We start from the raw sequence: 20,833 nt of genomic DNA on the forward strand, positions 1-20,833 counted from the left end.
GCAATAGTAAGGGATGACATCGGTGCTATGGAGGATAAGGTTGAATCCATTTGGGTGGAAATCAGGAATAGTAAGGCGAAAAAGTCACTGATAGGAGTAGTCTATCGGTCACCAAATAGTAACGATATGGTGGGGCAGGCAATAAACAAAGAAATAACTGATGCATGTAGAAATGGTACAGCAGTTATCATGGGGGATTTTAATCTACATGTCGATTGGTTTAACCAGGTCGGTCAAGGCAACCGTGAGGAGGAGTTTATAGAATGTATCCGCGATAGTTTCCTAGAACAGTATGTAATGGAACCTACGAGGGAACAAGCGGTCCTAGATCTTGTCCTGTGTAATGAGACAGGATTGATTCATGATCTCATAGTTAGGGATCCTCTCGGAAGGAGCGATCACAATATGGTGGAATTTAAAATACAGATGGAGGGTGAGAAAGTAAAATCAAATACTAGTGTTTTGTGTTTAAACAAAGGAGATTACAAGGGGATGAGAGAAGAACTAGCTAAGGTAGACTGGGAGCTAAGACTTTATGGTGGAACAGTTGAGGAACAGTGGAGAACCTTCCAAGCGATTTTTCACAGTGCTCAGCAAAGGTTTATACCAACAAAAAGGAAGGACGGAAGAAAGAGGGAAAATCGACCGTGGATATCTAAGGAAATAAGGGAGAGTATCAAATTGAAGGAAAAAGCATATAAAGTGGCAAAGATTGCTGGGAGATTAGAGGACTGGGAAATCTTTAGGGGGCAACAGAAAGCTACTAAAAAAGCTATAAAGAAGAGTAAGATAGAGTATGAGAGTAAACTTGCTCAGAATATAAAAACAGACAGTAAAAGTTTTTACAAATATATAAGACACAAAAGAGTGGCTAAGGTAAATATTGGTCCTTTAGAGGATGAGAAGGGAGTTTTAATAATGGGAAATGAGGAAATGGCTGAGGAACTGAACAGGTTTTTTGGGTCGGTCTTCACAGTGGAAGACACAAATAACATGCCAGCGACTGATAGAAATGAGGCTATGACAGGTGAGGACCTTGAGAGGATTGTTATCACTAAGGAGGGAGTGATGGGCAAGCTAATGGGGCTAAAGGTAGACAAGTCTCCTGGCCCTGATGGAATGCATCCCAGAGTGCTAAAAGAGATGGCTAGGGAAATTACAGATCCACTAGTGATAATTTACCGAAATTCACTAGACTCTGGGGTGGTCCCGGTGGATTGGAAATTAGCAAACGTGACGCCACTGTTTAAAAAAGGAGGTAGGCAGAAAGCAGGAAATTATAGGCCAGTGAGTTTAACTTCGGTAATAGGGAAGATGCTGGAATCTATCATCAAGGAAGAAATTGCGAGGCATCTGGATAGAAATTGTCCCATTGGGCAGACGCAGCATGGGTTCGTTAAAGGCAGGTCATGCCTAACTAATTTAGTGGAATTTTTTGAGGACATTACCAGTGCAGTAGATAACGGGGAGCCGATGGATGTGGTATATCTGGATTTCCAGAAAGCCTTTGACAAGGTGCCACACAAAAGGTTGCTGCATAAGATAAAGATGCATGGCATTAAGGGTAAAGTAGTAGCATGGATAGAGGATTGGTTAATTAATAGAAAGCAAAGAGTTGGGGTAAATGGGTGTTTCTCTGGTTGGCAATTAGTAGCTAGTGGTGTCCCTCAGGGATCCGTGTTGGGCCCACAATTGTTCACAATTTACATTGATGATTTGGAGTTGGGGACCAAGGGCAATGTGTCCAAGTTTGCAGATGACACTAAGATGAGTGGTAAAGCGAAAAGTGCAGAGGATACTGGAAGTCTGCAGAGGGATTTGGATAGGTTAAGTGAATGGGCTCGGGTCTGGCAGATGGAATACAATGTTGACAAATGTGAGGTTATCCATTTTGGTAGGAATAACAGCAAACGGGATTATTATTTAAACGATAAAATATTAAAGCATGCCGCTGTTCAGAGAGACTTGGGTGTGCTAGTGCATGAGTCACAGAAGGTTGGTTTACAAGTGCAACAGGTGATTAAGAAGGCAAATGGAATTTTGTCCTTCATTTGTAGAGGGATGGAGTTTAAGACTAGGGAGGTTATGTTGCAATTGTATAAGGTGTTAGTGAGGCCACACCTGGAGTATTGTGTTCAGTTTTGGTCTCCTTACTTGAGAAAGGACGTACTGGCACTGGAGGGTGTGCAGAGGAGATTCACTAGGTTAATCCCAGAGCTGAAGGGGTTGGATTATGAGGAGAGGTTGAGTAGACTGGGACTGTACTCGTTGGAATTTAGAAGGATGAGGGGGGATCTTATAGAAACATTTAAAATTATGAAGGGAATAGATAGGATAGATGCGGGCAGGTTGTTTCCACTGGCGGGTGACAGCAGAACTAGGGGGCATAGCCTCAAAATAAGGGGAAGTAGGTTTAGAACTGAGTTTAGGAGGAACTTCTTCACCCAAAGGGTTGTGAATCTATGGAATTCCTTGCCCAGTGAAGCAGTTGAGGCTCCTTCATTACATGTTTTTAAGGTAAAGATAGATAGTTTTTTGAAGAATAAAGGGATTAAGGGTTATGGTGTTCGGGCCGGAAAGTGGAGCTGAGTCCACAAAAGATCAGCCATTATCTAATTGAATGGCGGAGCAGGCTCGAGGGGCCAGATGGCCTACTCCTGCTCCTAGTTCTTATGTTCTTATGTTCTTATGCTTTAGGTGCTTTCACGACAGATGCAATTGTCTAAGGAGACAATAACCAGCTACAGGGGCAAGAGGCGAGGTGATGGGGCTGCACAATTGGGCATCATGGCGCTATATTCATCACCGACCCAGTCCCACTGCAATTTTACCAGTGGCAGGATAAGGCATTTGGCAGGCCATTTGCCAATTGAGATGCTAAAAGCCCCTGCCTGCCGTTTCTCAGGTTTTACCCGCTGAAGTCGCAGCAGTGGCCAGCATCCACAGAGGCGCTGCTGGGACATGACAACTGCCAGCCAATCAAATGGTCAGAAGCTCTGAGGCAGATGCCCTTCCATATGGAAACAAAATCTTGCCTCGCGCCAATTAACAGCTCAACAGCTGTTAAATGGTGGCAGGGTGACTTTTATGCCATGGGTCAGGGATCCGTCCCTAGCTTAAAATTCATTCCCAGTTTTCCCTTTGACTATTACACCCAGCATGGTATTAAACTGCTCTGATCTCATTTGTCAAATATTCTTCTCGGGATATGGGCAGCACAGGCAAGGCTATCTTTTGTTGCCCATCCCCAGCTGCCCGGAGAAGGGGGTGCCCATCCCCAGCTGCCCGGAGAAGGGGGTGCCCATCCCCAGCTGCCCTGAGAAGGGGGTGCCCATCCCCAGTGGCCCGGAGGTGGTGCCCATCCCCAGTTGCCCGGACAAGGGGCTGCCCATCCCAGTTGCCCGGTGGTGCCCATCCCCAGTTGCCCGGACAAGGGGGTGCCTATCCCCAGTTGCGGTGGTGCCCATCCCCAGTTGCCCGGTGGTGCCCATCCCCAGTTGCCCGGACAAGGGGGTGCCCATCCCCAGTTGCCCGGACAAGGGGGTGCCCATCCCCAGTTGCCCGGACAAGGGGGTGCCCATCCCCAGTTGCCCGAAGGTGGTGCCCATCCCCAGTTTCCCAAAGGTGATGCCCATCCCCAGTTGCCCGGAGGTGATGCCCATCCCCAGTTGCCCGGAGAATGTGGTGCCCATCCCCAGTTGCCCTGAGAAAGTGCTGCTCATCCCCAGTTGCTCTGAGAAAGTAGGAGTGAGCCTTTTCATTGAACCGCTGAAGTCCTTTTGGTGAAGGTGCTCCCACAATGCTGTCAGATACCAAGTCCCAGGTTTTTGTCCGAATGTCTAAGCCAGGATGGTTTATGACTTGTAGGGGGTTGAAGGGTTTGTGCTTCCCTGAACCTCCGGCCCTTATCCTTCTAGGTTCTGGAGTTCACTGATTGAAGTACTACTGAAGAAACCTTCGCGATTTTTAGAAGGGCATTGATTCTTGGGATGTGAATGTCACTGGCAAGTGTGGCATGTAGTGCAATCCCTGGTTGCAATGAAGTGGTGGTGGACCATCTTCTTTTGAATCACTGCAGTAGCTGGTAGATGCAGCTAAGTGGCTTGCTAGGCCATTTAAGAGTGGCCACAGAATAAAGAGTCGCCACAGAATAAAGAGTCAACCAACCACTGTCCTCACCTCTGCGCATCCCCAAAGAACCATGAGAGGGTTTCCCTTGTCTTTACTTTTCACGCCACTAGCCTCCTCCGCATTCAAAGGATCATCCTCCGCCATTTCCGCCAACTCCAGCATGTCGTCACCACCAAACACATCTCCTCTTCATCTCCCCTGTCTGAATTCCATTGACACCATTCCCTCTATAACAGCCTGGTCCACTCGTCTTTAACCCTGACATCCCATCCCCTTCCCACATCACCTTCCCATGCAATTGCAGAAGGTCTAACACCTGTCCCTTTACCTTCTCCTTCCTCACTGTCCCAGGCCCCAAACTCTCCTTTCAGGTGAATTTGCATTTCACATGCACTTCTTTCAATTTAGTCCACTGTATTCACTGCTAAAAATGAGCTCTACATTGGACAGATCAAATGCAGACTGGGTGCCAGCTGTGCAGAATACCTTCACTCAGTCTGAAATCATGGGCGGGATTCTCCCGCAATTGGCGGGACGGCCCGTACCGGCGCCAAGAGCGGCGCGAACCACTCCGGCGTCGGGCCACCCGGTAGTTGCCGGATCCTCCGCACTTCCGAGGGCTAGGCCGGTGCTGCCAATCGTTGGTGCCGCGCCAATTGGTGCCAAAAGGCCTCCGCCAGGTGGGGCATGCGCAGGACTGCCAGCATATTCTGGTGTATGCGCAGAACCACCGGCGTGTTTCCTTAGCATGCACAGTGGGTTTCTTCTCCGCGCCGGCCATGGCAGAGCCTTACAGAGATTGGCGAGGAGAGAAAGAGTGTCCCCACGGCACAGGCCCACCCCCAGTGGGCCCCGATCGCAGGCCAGGCCACCGTGCCCTCCCTGGGCCAGACCAGACCCCCCCCCCCCCCCCCCCCCCCCCCGAGGACCCCGCTAGATGGCCGACAAGCCAGGTCACGCCGGGATGGACCATGACCATTTCACGCAGGCTGGACTAGCTGAAAACGGGTGGCCGCTTGGCCCATTGTGGCCTGGAGAATTTCCGAGAAGGTCCCTGCGAACAGCGCAACATGATCCCCGCCCCTGCCCGAAAACCAGCACCGGAGAATTCGGCAGCCAGCGTCGGAGTAGTGGGGCGGGATTCAGGCTGCCCCCCGGCGATTCTCCGACCCGGTGGGGGGTCGGAGAATCCCGCCCATGACTCTGACATTCTTGTTGCTTGCCATTGCAATTCACCATTTTGTTCTCATGCCCACTTTTCTCTCCATGGCATGCTGCAATGTTCCAGTGAAGCCCACTGCAAACTGGAGGAACATCTCATCTCCCAATTGGACTCTTGCAGCCTTTATCATTGAGTTAAACAACTTTAGACCATGAACTCTGCCCTCCCCCCCCCCACAGGGCCAGTCTGTAAGGTTTTCTTATGTTTTGCTTTCACAGAGCGCTGAGCGTTGTTCTGCTATCTTATCTTTATGCCACTATTAGCACCTTCTTTAGTGTTAATCCTCCCCTGATTTTTGTCCATAACATGTCAAATCTCTCCTGAGCTCCCACCTATCCCTGAACTTCTATTTTGCTCCACCAGCCCAATCCATAAAATCCATCACGTTTCTGCCACTCTTCAGCTCTGAAGGGCCAAATGGACTCAAAATGTGAACTCTTTTTCTCTCTCCACAGATGCTGCCAGATCTGCTGCGTTTTTCCAGCATATTCGGTTTTTATTTCGAATTTCTAGTATCCACAGTATTTTGCTTTTATACAAGAGTCAACCAAATTAGGGTTGGATGCGAGTGACATATTCACATATTAGCAGACCAAGAAAGGACAATAGGTCTTCTTCCCCAAGGGACATTAATGAACCAGTTGGGTTTTTACAACAATCCAACAGTTTCACGACCACTTCTACTGATACCAGCTTTTTATTTCCGGATATTTTGGAAATGGAATTCAAATTCTGAAACTTTCAGAGTGGAATTGGAGCTCGTGTTCCCTGGATTATTAATTTAAATCCCTGGATTACTAGTTCAGTGATCATACCCATAGCAACAGTACACACGTACTGGATGTTCAATGGATGGTATCACAGATAGTCATGAGCATGTATGTGCCTTCTTATAGGATTAGGCAGCCGGGTTTACTAACGTAAATGGAGTCGGTAATGCACTTTTGTTCTCTTGTCGATCTCCATTAAAAAATGGAGCCCAAGAAAGGAGAGCAATACATGAACATCCTTCTAAAACCAGAAGCAATATAACCAAAATTGATATATTCTTTCATTTGTTTTCATGAAAAGAAACACACACTTACTTAGTCCATTCAAATTCGCTATCTTTTCAATGCAGTTTGTTGAAAGGGACAACTTTCTGAAAAAGGGAAGAAATGTTTTACATTTGGGACATCATCGCACATTGCACTTGCTTAAAGTGTTATTGCTGGTAAACGGTGGATAAATTGAGACAGGTAAAAACATGCAGGTCTTTGCTTTCTCTAAATGTCAAGGGTAGAGGAGATGTTGCTGAAGGAAGCTTAGCATTTTGCTGCGGTGCATCAGTAGAGAGTGCATATTGCTACCACTGTGTGTTGGAAGTGGAGGGAGTGAACGATTGAAGTGATGAATGGAGGTGTCGATCAAGCGGGCTGCTTTATGCTGTGTTGTTGCAGTTGTGCCCAATAAGGTATATTTCACCTTATCCTTGACTTGTAACTTGCAGGTGGTGGAGCGAGTTTGGGGAACCAGGATACCAGGCACTCACTATAGATTTCTAACCTGTGACTTGCTCTAGCATCCACAGCAGTTACAAAGATAACCGGCCAAAAGAGTTTGAATTATCAATCTGTTATCACACAGCCCAAGAATAGCCTACTACATTCCCAAGAGGACAGAAATTGTTTTAAAACAAAGTTGAGCAGCTAGTATTGGGGGCAACGTATAACCCCAAGTTTACAATATTGATTAAATTGACAAATAAATTACAATCAGGGTGTGAACAGGATACTACTGAGTTTCCTGATCTCAATCAGGATAGTGAACAATTAGCCTCAGTGTTCCTTAGTGTGGGGTCAGGTGGGGGTGGTGGCACAGGGGGCTAGGGTGGTGAAAGCAGCCAATGTTCCTGCCCCCTAGTGCTGGTCGAAAATGCACAAACATAGGCATCGGGCAGGGGCACGATTGAGCTTAACTGTGACACCCCTCGTGAATAAAATGGCCTAATACGCTTCGCCTCAGCTCAGGGAAAACGATCGGCCACTTAGGCAAGATAGGCATTGCTAGTGGAACTGGACCCCAACACAAGTCAGGGTCTGCAGGAGAGGGGAGAAATCTAGGAAACGTTATGGCTATTAACGTGAAAATATGCTTTTTAAGGAAGGAATAACCAGTAGAAGTTAGAGACACAAGCAAGCACTCAAGATTCCACCTGGTAAAACTTACTCGCAATTACTCAGTGTAGAGAGGGAAGCATCCATCTTTTCAATCGGGGGAACCTGGCCATACAACTTCACCTCCACGGCTTCAGCTGCTTTCTCTCCCGACTTTTCCTCCTGAAAGTCATGAATCATCCAACCCTGTCATTAATGTCCTCGAGACAAATAAATTTGCGCTATTGGTCCTTGATTTCAAAATTTTTTTAAAAAATGAATTCCTTTCTCAAAGTCACAAAGCCAATGTGCAGCGTGGACAGGGCAAGCTCTTAATCCCGAAAAAACAATTCAAATTGAATCCAATTCATGGTCCCCACAAGAGTGACATACAGAATCCAAGCTGACAAGAGGAGGCCTAACACTTAATCTCCGGCTTGATCATATGCTTGATCTTAGCCGAACGGCTGAGAAGCCTTGATTCCAAATCTAATTCTGTTAAAGAATCCGTACAGTGCGGAAGGAGCCATTCGGTCCATCGAGTCTGCACCGACCCTTCGAAAGACCACCCTACCTAGGCCCAATTCCCCACCCTATTCCTGCAACCCCACCCTAAGGAGCAATTTAGCATGGCCTATCAACCTAACCTGCACATCTTTGGTCTGTGGGAGGAAACTGGTGCACCCGGAGGAAACACACGCAGACACAGGGAGAATGTGCAAACTCCACAAAAACAACTGCCCTGCCCGAGGTCACAATCGAAACTGGAACCTGGCGCTGAGACAGCAGTGCTAACCGCTGGGCCACCATGCCGCCCTTATCCCTACCAATATCTCCAATATGCCTACAACCTTTCAAGACCTCTGAACTCCTCCTGTTCTGGCATCTTGCATGTTCCCCATTTTAGTCTTCAGTGACCTGGGCAAAAAGCCCTTTCCCTAAACCTCTGCCTCTCGATCTCTATTTCTTTCATTATGAGGCTCAATAAAACCTGCTTCCTCATGTGTCCCAATACCTCCCACATAACTTGGTATCAAGTGGGAAAGGGCAACCCAGCTAAGCTTGATTCGGTTCTCACCCAATAACAATTCAATACTCATCAGCATCAGTCATCGACTGGACGAATGGCAACTCAGTAGGTCAAGGGCAATTTGATATATACACACTTTGCAGTCAATTACACAGCAGAGAAGATTCAAACTACAGCCACTTTTTGGAACCTACCAGAATGCAAGATTAATGGCACATTACCAGACAGGGCACGTCACAATAGGTGCAGGTCTTTAAAGCTCCCAAAGTTACAGTTGATTAAGGTACAATGATCCATATGACACCCATCTCATAGAATAACACAGCAAAGCAAGAGGCCATTTGGCCCATTGTATCCGTGTCAGCTCTTTGAAAGAGCTGTTTAATTAGTCTAACTTCCATGCTCTTTCCCTATACTTCTGCAATTTTTCGGTCTTTAAGAATTTATTCAATTCCATTTTGAAACTTATTACTGAATCTATCTCCATAACCCTTTCAGTTACTGTATAATGTACAAAGGGGGTAGAAAGTGGTGATGAGGTAGAATTAGGCTGGTGAAAAGGGAAGGGACAACACTGAGCAAGGCGTCGGGAAAATCAGGAGTCAAGGATCAACATCAGAGTCTTTTATGCTCCCTCGTGGAGGTTAGTCCGTCTCCCCTCCAGTGTGTTACTTGGGGTCAGGGGGTGCGTCCATCATTGCCACTGTTACTCACCCACTTGGCTAGAGCCTCTTTAATAGTGGTTGCTTTAGCCTGGAGAAAGAAAGAAAGACAGTGTTACTGAGTGTAGGTTATGGCCAGGCTCCTGGAGTTCGGTCCAGGTGGGGGGCCGTTTGAATCACCTGGGGATGGGGGTGTTGTTGCTTCGGCGTTGGATTTGGTGGGTGTTTGTTTGCCCTGGAAAGGGGGGGGTGTTTTGTTGCCCTGGTGTGGGGGGGGGTGTTGTTGCCCCGGTGTGGGGGGGGGGGTGTTTGTTGCCCTGGTGTTTGGGGGGGGGGTTTGATGCCCCGGTGTTGGGGGGGGGGGTTTGATGCCCCGGTGTTGGGGGGGGGGGGGGGGGGGGGTGGTGGTGTTTGATGCCCAGTGTATGGGGGGGGGGGTGTTTGTTGCTCCGGTGTGGGGAGGGATGTTTGTTGCCCCGGTGTGTGGGGGGGGGGGGGGGTGTTGTTGCCCCGGTGTTGGGGGGGGGGGTTGTTTGTTGCCCCGGTGTTGGGGGGGGGGGTTGATGCCCCGGTGTTGGGGGGGGGGGGTTTGATGCCCCGGTGTGGGGGGGGGGGGGGGGGTTTGATGCCCCGGTGTTGGGGGGGGGGGGGGGGGGTTGATGCCCCGGTGTTGGGGGGGGGGGGGGTTTGATGCCCCGGTGTTGGGGGGGGGGGGGGGTTGATGCTCCGGTGTTGGGGGGGGGGGGGGGTTTGATGCCCCGGTGTTGGGGGGGGTTTGATGCCCCGGTGTTGGGGGGGGGGGGGGTTTGATGCCCCGGTGTGGGGGGGGGGAGGGGGGGTTTGATGCCCGGTGTTGGGGGGGGGGGTGTTTGATGCCCCAGTGTGTGTGTGTGTGGGGGGGGGGTCTTTGTTGCCCCAGTGTGGGGGGGGGGGGGGGGATGTTTGTTGCCCCAGTGTGTTTGGGGGGGGGGTGTTTGTTGCCCCAGTGTGGGTGGGGGGGGTGTTTGACGCCTCAGTGTGGGGGGGGATGTTTGTTGCTGGGGGGGGTTTGTTGCCCCGGTGTGGGGGGCGATTTATTGCTCTGGTGATGGGGTGCGGGGGGAGGAGTTTGTTGCTCTGGTCTCAGGATGGGGTTGGGTTGTTGCTCCAGTGTCAGGAGGGGGAGGGGGGTTGTTGTTCCAGCGTTTGGGGGAGGGGGGGGGGGGGTGGGTGCTGAGGTTTGCCTGGTGTCGGGGGATGGGGTGAGCTTTCCCCGGTGTCCAGGGGTTTGGGGGGGGGGGAGGTGGGTCGTTCTGGTGTCCGTAAGGGGAAGGGTTTACTCTGCTCTGGTGTCCAGGGGGAGGGGGCTTTTGCCCCAGTCTCGGGGATGGGCGTTTTACCCCCGGTTTTTTTTGGGGGGGGGGGGGAGGCAGGGTCGCGCTCACTCACCATGGAGCCGCTCTCCGTGCGCGCGACAGCCGCGGTTGCTAAGCAGGCAGCAAGCAGCGCGCATGCGCGTCTCCGTTCGGCCTGCAAGGAGGCGGGGCCTAAATGCAGCAACCCCAGCACCAAACACCCAGCACCTTGTCCCCAACAGCACCCTGCCCCAAACACCCAGACCCCAAACACACAGCACCCTGCCCCAAACCCCCAGACCTCAAACCCCCAGACCCCAAACACACAGCACCCTGCCCCAAACACCCAGACCCCAACTCCAAACACCCGAAACACCCAGACCCCAAACACACAGCACCCTGCCCCCAAACACCTAGCCCCCAAACACACAGCACCCTGCCCCAAACACCCAGACCCCAAACCCAAACACCCAGACCCCAAACACACAGCACCCTGCCCCAAACACCCAGACCCCAACTCCAAACACCCAGACCCCAAACACACAGCACCCTGCCCCCAAACACCTAGCCCCCAACCCCAAACACACAGCACCCTGCCCCAAACACCAACACCCTGCCCCCAGACACCCTGACCCCCCAAACACACAGCAACCAGACCCAATGTGATACCCCTATTCAAATAGGGAGGGAGGCAAAAAATGGGTAACCATAGGCCAATTAGCCTGTCATCTGTTGAAAAAAGGTTGGAATCAATCATTAATGAAATAATAGCAGCACATTTTAAAATCATAATTTAATCAAGCAGAGTCAGCATGGCTTCATGAATGGGCAAATATGTCTGATTTATTTTTCCAGTAAGTCTCAACCAGAGTGGATAGAGGGGGTCCAGTAGATGTGTGGTGTTTGAACTGCCAGAAGGTACCTCACAAAAGGTCAAGTCATAAAATAAGAGCCCATGATGTCAGAGATGGCATATTGGCATGGATATAGAATTGGATACTGAGCAGCAAACAGCGAGTGGGGATAAGTGGTTCTTTTTCAGGTTGGCAACTTGTAACCAGTGGGGTTCCACAGGGATCATAGAATTATATAACCCCTACAGTGCAGAACGAGGCCATTCATCCCATCAAGTCTACACTGGCCCTCTGAAAGAGCACCCTATCTAGGCCCACTCCCCCAGCCTATCCCCGTAACCCCACATAACCCTTGGAGACTAAGGGACAATTGATCATGGCCAATCCACCTAACCTGCACATCTTTGGACTATGGGAGGAAACCGGAGCACACGGAGGAAACCCACTCAGACGTAGGAAGAATGTACAAACTCCACACAGACAGTCACCCAAAGCCGGAATTGAACCTGGGTCCCTGGCGCTGTACCACCGTGTTGCCCTAATCAGTGTTGAGACTGCAACTGATTACAATTTATATTAATGACTTGGAGGAAGAAAGTGAATGCACTGTAGCCAAATGTGCAGGTGATACAAAAATAGGTGAAAAGACAAGTTGTGAGAGGGATACAAACAGTTTGCCAAGAGATATTGGTAAGTTAGAGTTATTGATAAGTAAGTGGGGCAAAAAGTTGGCAGATCAAGTATAATGTGGGAAAATGTGAAGTTGTTCATTTTGGAAGGGAGAACAAAAGAACAGAGTATTATTTATGGAGGAAAACTGAAGAAAGCTGCAACACAAGTTGACTTGGGGGTACTTGTGCACGAAACACAGAAAGCTAGCACACGGGTACAGCAGGTAAGCAGGAAGGCTAATGGAATGTTGGCCCTGAGTTCAAGAGGGTTGGAATATAAGAGTAGGGAGGTCTTGCTGCAACTGTGCAAGGTCCTGGTGAGATCACATCTGGAGTACTGTGAGCAGTTTTGGTCCCGTTATTTATGGTTCAGAGAAGGTTCACTAGGATGATCCCAAGGAGGGATTGTCTTATGAGCAAAGGTTAAACAGGTTGGGACTCTACTCATTGGAATTTAGTAGAATGAGAGTGGTCTCATTGGATTCTTAATGGGCTTGACAGGGTAAATACTGAGAGGATGTCTCCCCTCATGGGAGAGTCTAGGATCAGTGGGCATAGTCTCAGGTGCCAGTTTAAGACTATGATGAAGGGGGAATTTCTTCTCTCAGTGGGTTGTGTGTCTTTGGAACTCTTTGTCACAGAGAGCCGTGGGCAGAGTCTTTGTTTATATTTAAGGCAGAGATAGTTAGGTTCTTGATCAGTAAGGGAATCAAGGGTTACAGAGAAGGGGCAGGAAAATGGAGGAATATCGGATCAGCCATGATCCTGTTGAATGGTGAAGAAGGTTCGAGGGGCCGAACGGCCTACTCTTGTTCTTGTTTCTTATGGAACTATGGTGTAAAATGTGTATCATTGCTCTCTGGAATTGACTCTGATTTCTCTTCGGTGTTCCAGTTATTTACCAAGGGACAAGATTTTACCGGAGTCCTTCCATTACAATATAATAATTACTTATTGTCACAAGTAGGCTTCAATGAAGTTATTGTGAAAAGCCCCTAGTCACCATATTCTGGCGCCTGTTCGGGGAGGCCAGTACAGGAATTGAACCCGCACTGCTGGTATTGTTCTGCATTGCAAGCCAGCTGCTTAGCCCACTGTGCTAAACCAGCCCCATACTCTTGGCTAAGAGACTCTCTAATTACTTTATTGATCTCATGACTCTGGATTCCACAGCTCGAGCACAAGCCTCCCTGCGACTCGTCCATAGCAGCTAGAACATCAGAAACATCCTCAGTTTCCAATGCCCTGCAGTTACAGTTTCAAATAGCAAGCATGCTGATTACTTCCAGAATTCAAACAGCAACTAACTGACTTTCATTGAGGGGATTACTGTAGACATTTTCTAGTCATCTTTCCTCTTTTGAACTTTGTCTGGTACCGAATACCAGCTCCCAGTTGTAGATTGCATCATGGATGATAGTTTTGGAATTTACTTTTCTTCAGTTGTAAGTCTGGCTTTATCTCTCGAATTACAAGGAGCTACAAGAGACACAGGGCCCACAGCTGATTTAGTCTCTCAGCTGCTTTTCCAAACATCAGTCTTGCCTGCTGGCTATGCCCTAGCCGGATTCAAACTCAAAACAGAGAATCTCACTAAACTCCCCCCACCTTCATGGCAATGAGATACACACAACCTGTTCTCAGGTAGAAATGCAAATTAACTATTTTTTCATTCCGAAGTTTTCCTTAATTCTGGGAAATCTATTTTTGGTGGTGGAATGACTACAGCTATCATGTTTCCAGTTCTTTAAGCTAAGTAAGCCCAGCTTTCTAACTGTTAGCCTCTTCTATCAATATGCCCCCAATCTTTTAAGTGTAATCATAGAATCTCTACAGTGCAGAAGGAGACCATTTGGCCCATCGAGTCTCACAGACCCTCTGAAAGAGTACTTCATCCAAGCTCACTCCCCCGTCCTATACCATTAACCCCTTAATCTAACCTACACATCTTTTCGGTCACTTAGGGGGAATTTAGCATGGCCAACCCATCAAACCTGCACATTTTTCGGCTGTCAGAGGAAACTGGAGAACTCGGAGGAAACCCGCGCAGACACGGGGAGAATTTGCAAACTCCACACTGACTGTTACCCAAGGCCAGAATTCAACCCGGGTCCCAGACGCTGTCAGGCAGCCGTGCTAACCACTGTGCCACCATGTCGTGCAATAAACTCCATGCTTGTTGAGTTGCTTTTACTTCAGGGTTGCTTATCAATTTCTTAACTAGATGTCTTCTTTATCTACAATTAAGACTTTGATTCCCAAAACTAAAAGTTAGATTCTAAAACAAATGTGAACTGGTTATTAATACAGTGATGTAGTTCCAAGTCAGGTTTATGCGAGACTTGGAGAGGGACTTGGTGTTCCCATGCACCTGCTACCTATGTCCTTCTTGGTGGTTAGAAGCAAATTACTGCGGATGCTGGAATCTGAAAACAAGGAGATAATGCTGGAAAATCTCAGCAGGTCTTGCCGCATCTGTTGGGAGAGAAAAGGGCTAACATTTCGAGTCCAGATGATCCTTTGTCAAAGTTTTGACTTTCCAGCATTTTCTCTTTGGTTCCTTCTTGGTGGTAGTGGTCACGGATTTAGAAAGTCCTGTCGATGAAACTGAGTTTTTAGAGAGCATCTTATAGATCGTACACACTGTTAACAATGTGCATCAGTGATGGACAGAGTGGATGTTGAATGTGGTGATTGGGGTGTCCATCACATGGGCTTCTAAGTTCTGGATGGTGTTGAGTTACCTGAGGGCCGTTGAAACGGCATTCATCCAGGCAGGTGGACTGAATTACATCACATTCCTGACTTGTGTCTTGCTAAATATGGAGCGGCTTTGGGAAGTCGGACGGTGGGTTAATTGCTGGAGAATTCTCAGCCTTTGTAGCCTGATCTTATATTCAAGGTATTTTGTCATGTCCAGAAGGCATAAAGAGGTCATAAATTGTTTAAATCAAACCTGATGTTCTTGCTTATTTAAAAATGCACTTTTAGCAAAAACGTGGCTGCAACAGGTCACCTAATTTGCAAGTTGGCACAGTATTGGTCTCCTTATTTAAGGAAAGATGTATTCAAAACTGTTCAAAGAAGGTATACAAGAGCAGATGAGTGGGTTGTCCTATGAAGAAAGGTTGGATAGATTAGGATAGATAAAGTTTGTATCCACTAAGTTTAGAAGAGTAAGAGGTGACTTGACAAAACCTTTAAGATCCTGGAGTGTATTGATATGTAGATGCGGAAAGGATGTTTCCTCTTGTTGAAGAATCTTGGATTAGAGATCACTGTTTAAAAAGATGGAGTTGCTCATTTAAGACAGAGATAAGGAGATTTTTTTTCTCTCTCTTGGAAGGTCATAGGTCTCTGGAACTCTCTTCCTCAAAAGGCAGGGGAAGCAGAGTTTTTGAATATTTTAAGGCAGAGCGAGGTAGAATCTTGATTTACAAGGGGGTGAAAGGTTATCGTGGGTAGGCAAGAATGTAGGGTTGAAGTTACAGTCAGACCAGCCATGAAAAGCTAGCACTTTTCCAGGAGACACATCCGGAGTGAGACTCATCCAGAGTGGGGATTGAAACTTGGTAATTTGGTGCAGTGAGGTAATTCGGTGCAGAGTGTGAGGAGGTGCTTTTTAACCCTGGTAAGTGACTGGTAAGTAGTCTCTCTTTTTCTTTTCATTGTCTAATTTATTTATCTTTATTTTGAAATTCTAGTTGTTTAAGTTTACCAAGGGTTTAAGACATGGCAGGAGATCCCAGACCCGTGTCATGCTCCTCGTGTGCGATGTGGGAGCTCAGGGACACGTCCACTGTCCCTGGCTCCTTCACGTGCAAGAAGTGTGTTCAGTTGCAGCTCTTGTTAGACCGCTTGACGGCTCTGGAGCTGCGGATGGACTCACTTTGGAGCATCCGCGATGCTGAGGAGGTCGTGGATAGCACGTTTAGCGAGTTGGTCACACCGCAGGTGAAGGTTACTGAGGGAGATAGAAAATGGGTGACCAAAAGAAAGAGCAAGAGTAGGAAGGCAGTGCAGGTGTCCCCTGCGGTCATCTCCCTGCAAAACAGATATACCGCTTTGGATACTGTTGAGGGAGATGGCTCACCAGGGGAAGGCAGCAGCAGCCAGGTTCATGGCACCGTGGCTGGCTCTGCTGCACAGCAGGGCAGGAAGAAAAATGGCAGGGCTATAGTGATAGGGGACTCGATCGTAAGGGGAATAGACAGGCGGTTCTGTGGATGCAATCGAGACTCCAGGATGGTATGTTGCCTCCCTGGTGCAAGGGTCAAGGATGTCTCGGAGCAGCTGCAGGACATTCTGGGGGGGGGGGGGAGGGTGAACAGCCAGCTGTCGTGGTGCACATAGGCACCAACGATATAGGTAAAAAACGGGATGAGGTCCTACAAGCGGAATTCAGGGAGTTAGGAGTTAAACTAAAAAGTAGGACCTCAAAGGTAGTAATCTCAGGATTGCTACCAGTGCCACGAGCTAGTCAGAGTAGGAATGTCAGGATAGATAGGATGAATGCGTGGCTCGAGAGATGGTGCAAGAGGGAGGGATTCAAATTCCTGGGGCATTGGGACCGGTTCTGGGGGAGGTGGGACCAGTACAAACCGGACGGTCTGCCCCTGGGCAGGACTGGAACCGATGTCCTAGGGGGGGTGTTTTCTAGAGCTGTTGGGGAGGGTTTAAACTAATGTGGCAGGGGGATGGGAACCGATGCAGGAAGTTGGAAGGTAGTAAAACAGGGACAGAAGCAAAAGGAAGTAAGGGGAAAAGTGCAAGGCAGAGAAGACATAGTCAAAAATCTAAAAGGGCGACAGTACAAGGTACAGTGACTGAGGGGAGCTCAGTGAATAGGCCCAGTAATAACAAAAGGAATAAAACTGGAGATGTTAAGATTCAAAACAGAGGTAAAAAAACCAACATAAGTGTACTTTACCTGAATGCTCGTAGTATTCGGAATAAAGTAAATGAGTTGATGGCACAAATCTTCGTAAATGACTATGATTTAGTGGCCATTACTGAAACATGGTTAAAGGATGGTCACGACTGGGAGTTAAATATCCGAGGGTATCAAACTATTCGGAAGGACAGAGTGGATGGTAAGGGAGGTGGTGTTGCTCTGTTATTTAAGGATGACATCCGGGCAATAGTAAGGGATGACATCGGTGCTATGGAGGATAAGGTTGAATTCATTTGGGTGGAAATCAGGAATAGTAAGGCGAAAAAGTCACTGATAGGAGTAGTCTATCGGCCACCAAATAGTAACGATATGGTGGGGCAGGCAATAAACAAAGAAATAACTGATGCATGTAGAAATGGTACAGCAGTTATCATGGGGGATTTTAATCTACATGTCGATTGGTTTAACCAGGTCGGTCAAGGCAACCTTGAGGAGGAGTTTATAGAATGTATCCGCGATAGTTTCCTAGAACAGTATGTAATGGAACCTACGAGGGAACAAGCGGTCCTAGATCTTGTCCTGTGTAATGAGACAGGATTGATTCATGATCTCATAGTTAGGGATCCTCTCGGAAGGAGCGATCACAATATGGTGGAATTTAAAATACAGATGGAGGGTGAGAAAGTAAAATCAAATACTAGTGTTTTGTGTTTAAACAAAGGAGATTACAAGGGGATGAGAGAAGAACTAGCTAAGGTAGACTGGGAGCAAAGACTTTATGGTGGAACAGTTGAGGAACAGTGGAGAACCTTCCAAGCGATTTTTCACAGTGCTCAGCAAAGGTTTATACCAACAAAAAGGAAGGACGGAAGAAAGAGGGAAAATCGACCGTGGATATCTAAGGAAATAAGGGAGAGTATCAAATTGAAGGAAAAAGCATATAAAGTGGCAAAGATTGCTGGGAGATTAGAGGACTGGGAAATCTTTAGGGGGCAACAGAAAGCTACTAAAAAAGCTATAAAGAAGAGTAAGATAGAGTATGAGAGTAAACTTGCTCAGAATATAAAAACAGACAGTAAAAGTTTTTACAAATATATAAAACAAAAAAGAGTGGCTAAGGTAAATATTGGTCCTTTAGAGGATGAGAAGGGAGTTTTAATAATGGGAAATGAGGAAATGGCTGAGGAACTGAACAGGTTTTTTGGGTCGGTCTTCACAGTGGAAGACACAAATAACATGCCAGCGACTGATAGAAATTAGGCTATGACAGGTGAGGACCTTGAGAGGATTGTTATCACTAAGGAGGGAGTGATGGGGCTAATGGGGCTAAAGGTAGACAAGTCTCCTGGCCCTGATGGAATGCATCCCAGAGTGCTAAAAGAGATGGCTAGGGAAATTGCAGATGCACTAGTGATAATTTACCGAAATTCACTAGACTCTGGGGTGGTCCCGGTGGATTGGAAATTAGCAAACGTGACGCCACTGTTTAAAAAAGGAGGTAGGCAGAAAGCAGGAAATTATAGGCCAGTGAGCTTAACTTCGGTAGTAGGGAAGATGCTGGAATCTATCATCAAGGAAGAAATTGCGAGGCATCTGGATAGAAATTGTCCCATTGGGCTGACGCAGCATGGGTTCGTAAAAGGCAGGTCATGCCTAACTAATTTAGTGGAATTTTTTGAGGACATTACCTGTGCAGTAGATAACGGGGAGCCGATGGATGTGGTATATCTGGATTTCCAGAAAGCCTTTGACAAGGTGCCACACAAAAGGTTGCTGCATAAGATAAAGATGCATGGCATTAAGGGTAAAGTAGTAGCATGGATAGAGGATTGGTTAATTAATAGAAAGCAAAGAGTTGGGATAAATGGGTGTTTCTCTGGTTGGCAATCAGTAGCTAGTGGTGTCCCTCAGGGATCAGTGTTGGGCCCACAATTGTTCACAATTTACATAGATGATTTGGAGTTGGGGACCAAGGGCAATGTGTCCAAGTTTGCAGATGACACTAAGATGAGTGGTAAAGCGAAAAGTGCAGAGGATACTGGAAGTCTGCAGAGGGATTTGGATAGGTTAAGTGAATGGGCTCGGGTCTGGCAGATGGAATACAATGTTGACAAATGTGAGGTTATCCATTTTGGTAGGAATAACAGCAAACGGGATTATTATTTAAACGATAAAATATTAAAGCATGCCGCTGTTCAGAGAGACATGGGTGTGCTAGTGCATGAGTCACAGAAGGTTGGTTTACAAGTGCAACAGGTGATTAAGAAGGCAAATGGAATTTTGTCCTTCATTGCTAGAGGGATGGAGTTTATGTTGCAATTGTATAAGGTGTTAGTGCGGCCACACCTGGAGTATTGTGTTCAGTTTTGGTCTCCTTACTTGAGAAAGGACGTACTGGCGCTGGAGGGTGTGCAGAGGAGATTCAATAGGTTAATCCCAGAGCTGAAGGGGTTGGATTATGAGGAGACGTTGAGTAGACTGGGACTGTACTCGTTGGAATTTAGAAGGATGAGGGGGGATCTTATAGAAACATTTAAAATTATGAAGGGAATAGATAGGATAGATGCGGGCAGGTTGTTTCCACTGGCGGGTGACAGCAGAACTAGGGGACATAGCCTCAAAATAAGGGGAAGTAGATTTAGGACTGAGTTTAGGAGGAACTTCTTCACCCAAAAGGTTGTGAATCTATGGAATTCCTTGCCCAGTGAAGCAGTTGAGGCTCCTTCATTACATGTTTTTAAGATAGATAGTTTTTTGAAGAATAAAGGGATTAAGGGTTATGGTGTTCGGGCCGGAAAGTGGAGCTGAGTCCACAAAAGATCAGCCATGATCTAATTGAATGGCGGAGCAGGCTCGAGGGGCCAGATGGCCTACTCCTGCTCCTAGTTCTTATGTTCTTATGATCTTGTTGAGTGGTGGAGCAGGCTCAAGGGGCCGAGTGGCCCACTGCTGCTCCTAATTTGTTTCTCTGTATGAACAGTTCTGGAAACTTCCAACAGTAAATGGCTTGGTGACACATTTTGCCTGTTAACGCTACCATGAAGTGCCTTGTGATTTGTTTCACTCAGTTATATGAATACTGGTTGTTACTTTAGTTGTTGGACAGAGTGAGTGTGCCCCCTAGAGGTCCAGGAATTCACTACAGGGTGCATGGAGCCAGGCAGGACCCAGTTAGAGCTGCCAGCAATCCAGTGCAAATCTAAAACACTCTCACAATTGAGGTGAAGCAAAGAGTGTGGAGCAAGTTAAACACAATGAACACATTTTACCACAAATAAAAAGAAATAAGGACCATACTGTGCACAGTGACACCTTGCATGGTGCAAATAACAAACTGTACTAAATTAAGATTACTTTGTGAAATATTGTTTTAGGGGAAGCATTTATTCATGGATAGGGGTGCAATGATAAGTTTCTGCTTTCTGGCAATACTCCCTCTCCCATTCTCCTTGTAGGATCTTGTTGTTGCAAAATGGATGCCACATTTCCCTCAGTGACAATATTTCAAAAATGGTTCATCGGCTGTAAAACACTGCAGGATCCAAAAGCTGAAAATCTGAAATAAAACAGAAAGCACTGGAAACACTCAACACGTCTGGCAACACGTGTGGAGAACGAAACAGAGTTTGCAGGTGCGATTTAACAGAAATGAAACAGATTCCTGTGTCGAGCGCGTTTCGCCGGGCACCAAGAACGAACCCGCTATGAAATGGGACTGCTTCATTTCAGGGCCTCGGCAAAGAACGCCCTGCCGAGGCCGCACTCAGTCCCATTTCCTGTACTAACGAGCTCCGCTCGCCAGTGCCGGAACCCCACCATTATGCCCACCGGACCCCAACACCGTAAAGGGGGTCATCAATCCCACGCATCCCACCTAATGACAGGGCACCCCCAAAGGGA

At 47.5% G+C, this 20,833-nt stretch overlaps 1 protein-coding gene across 1 annotated transcript in view; it reads right to left on the bottom strand.

Annotated features, from left to right (window-relative positions):
* Positions 1–10,687, bottom strand: part of dnal1 (dynein, axonemal, light chain 1) — a 45,257-nt gene extending 34,570 nt beyond the window's left edge. Inside the window, exons 1-4 of the mRNA XM_038782237.1 lie at positions 10,609–10,687; positions 9,233–9,271; positions 7,562–7,671; positions 6,439–6,494 (exon numbers count right to left, since the gene is read on the bottom strand). Of these exons, the coding sequence (XP_038638165.1) occupies positions 6,439–6,494; positions 7,562–7,671; positions 9,233–9,271; positions 10,609–10,611 (208 nt within the window). The 5' untranslated portion in view covers positions 10,612–10,687. The remainder of the gene's footprint in view (positions 1–6,438; positions 6,495–7,561; positions 7,672–9,232; positions 9,272–10,608) is intronic.
* Positions 10,688–20,833: the final 10,146 nt, after the last annotated feature.

This window comes from Scyliorhinus canicula, chromosome 2 (genome assembly GCF_902713615.1).
Source record: "Scyliorhinus canicula chromosome 2, sScyCan1.1, whole genome shotgun sequence".
Lineage (NCBI taxonomy): Eukaryota > Metazoa > Chordata > Chondrichthyes > Carcharhiniformes > Scyliorhinidae > Scyliorhinus > Scyliorhinus canicula.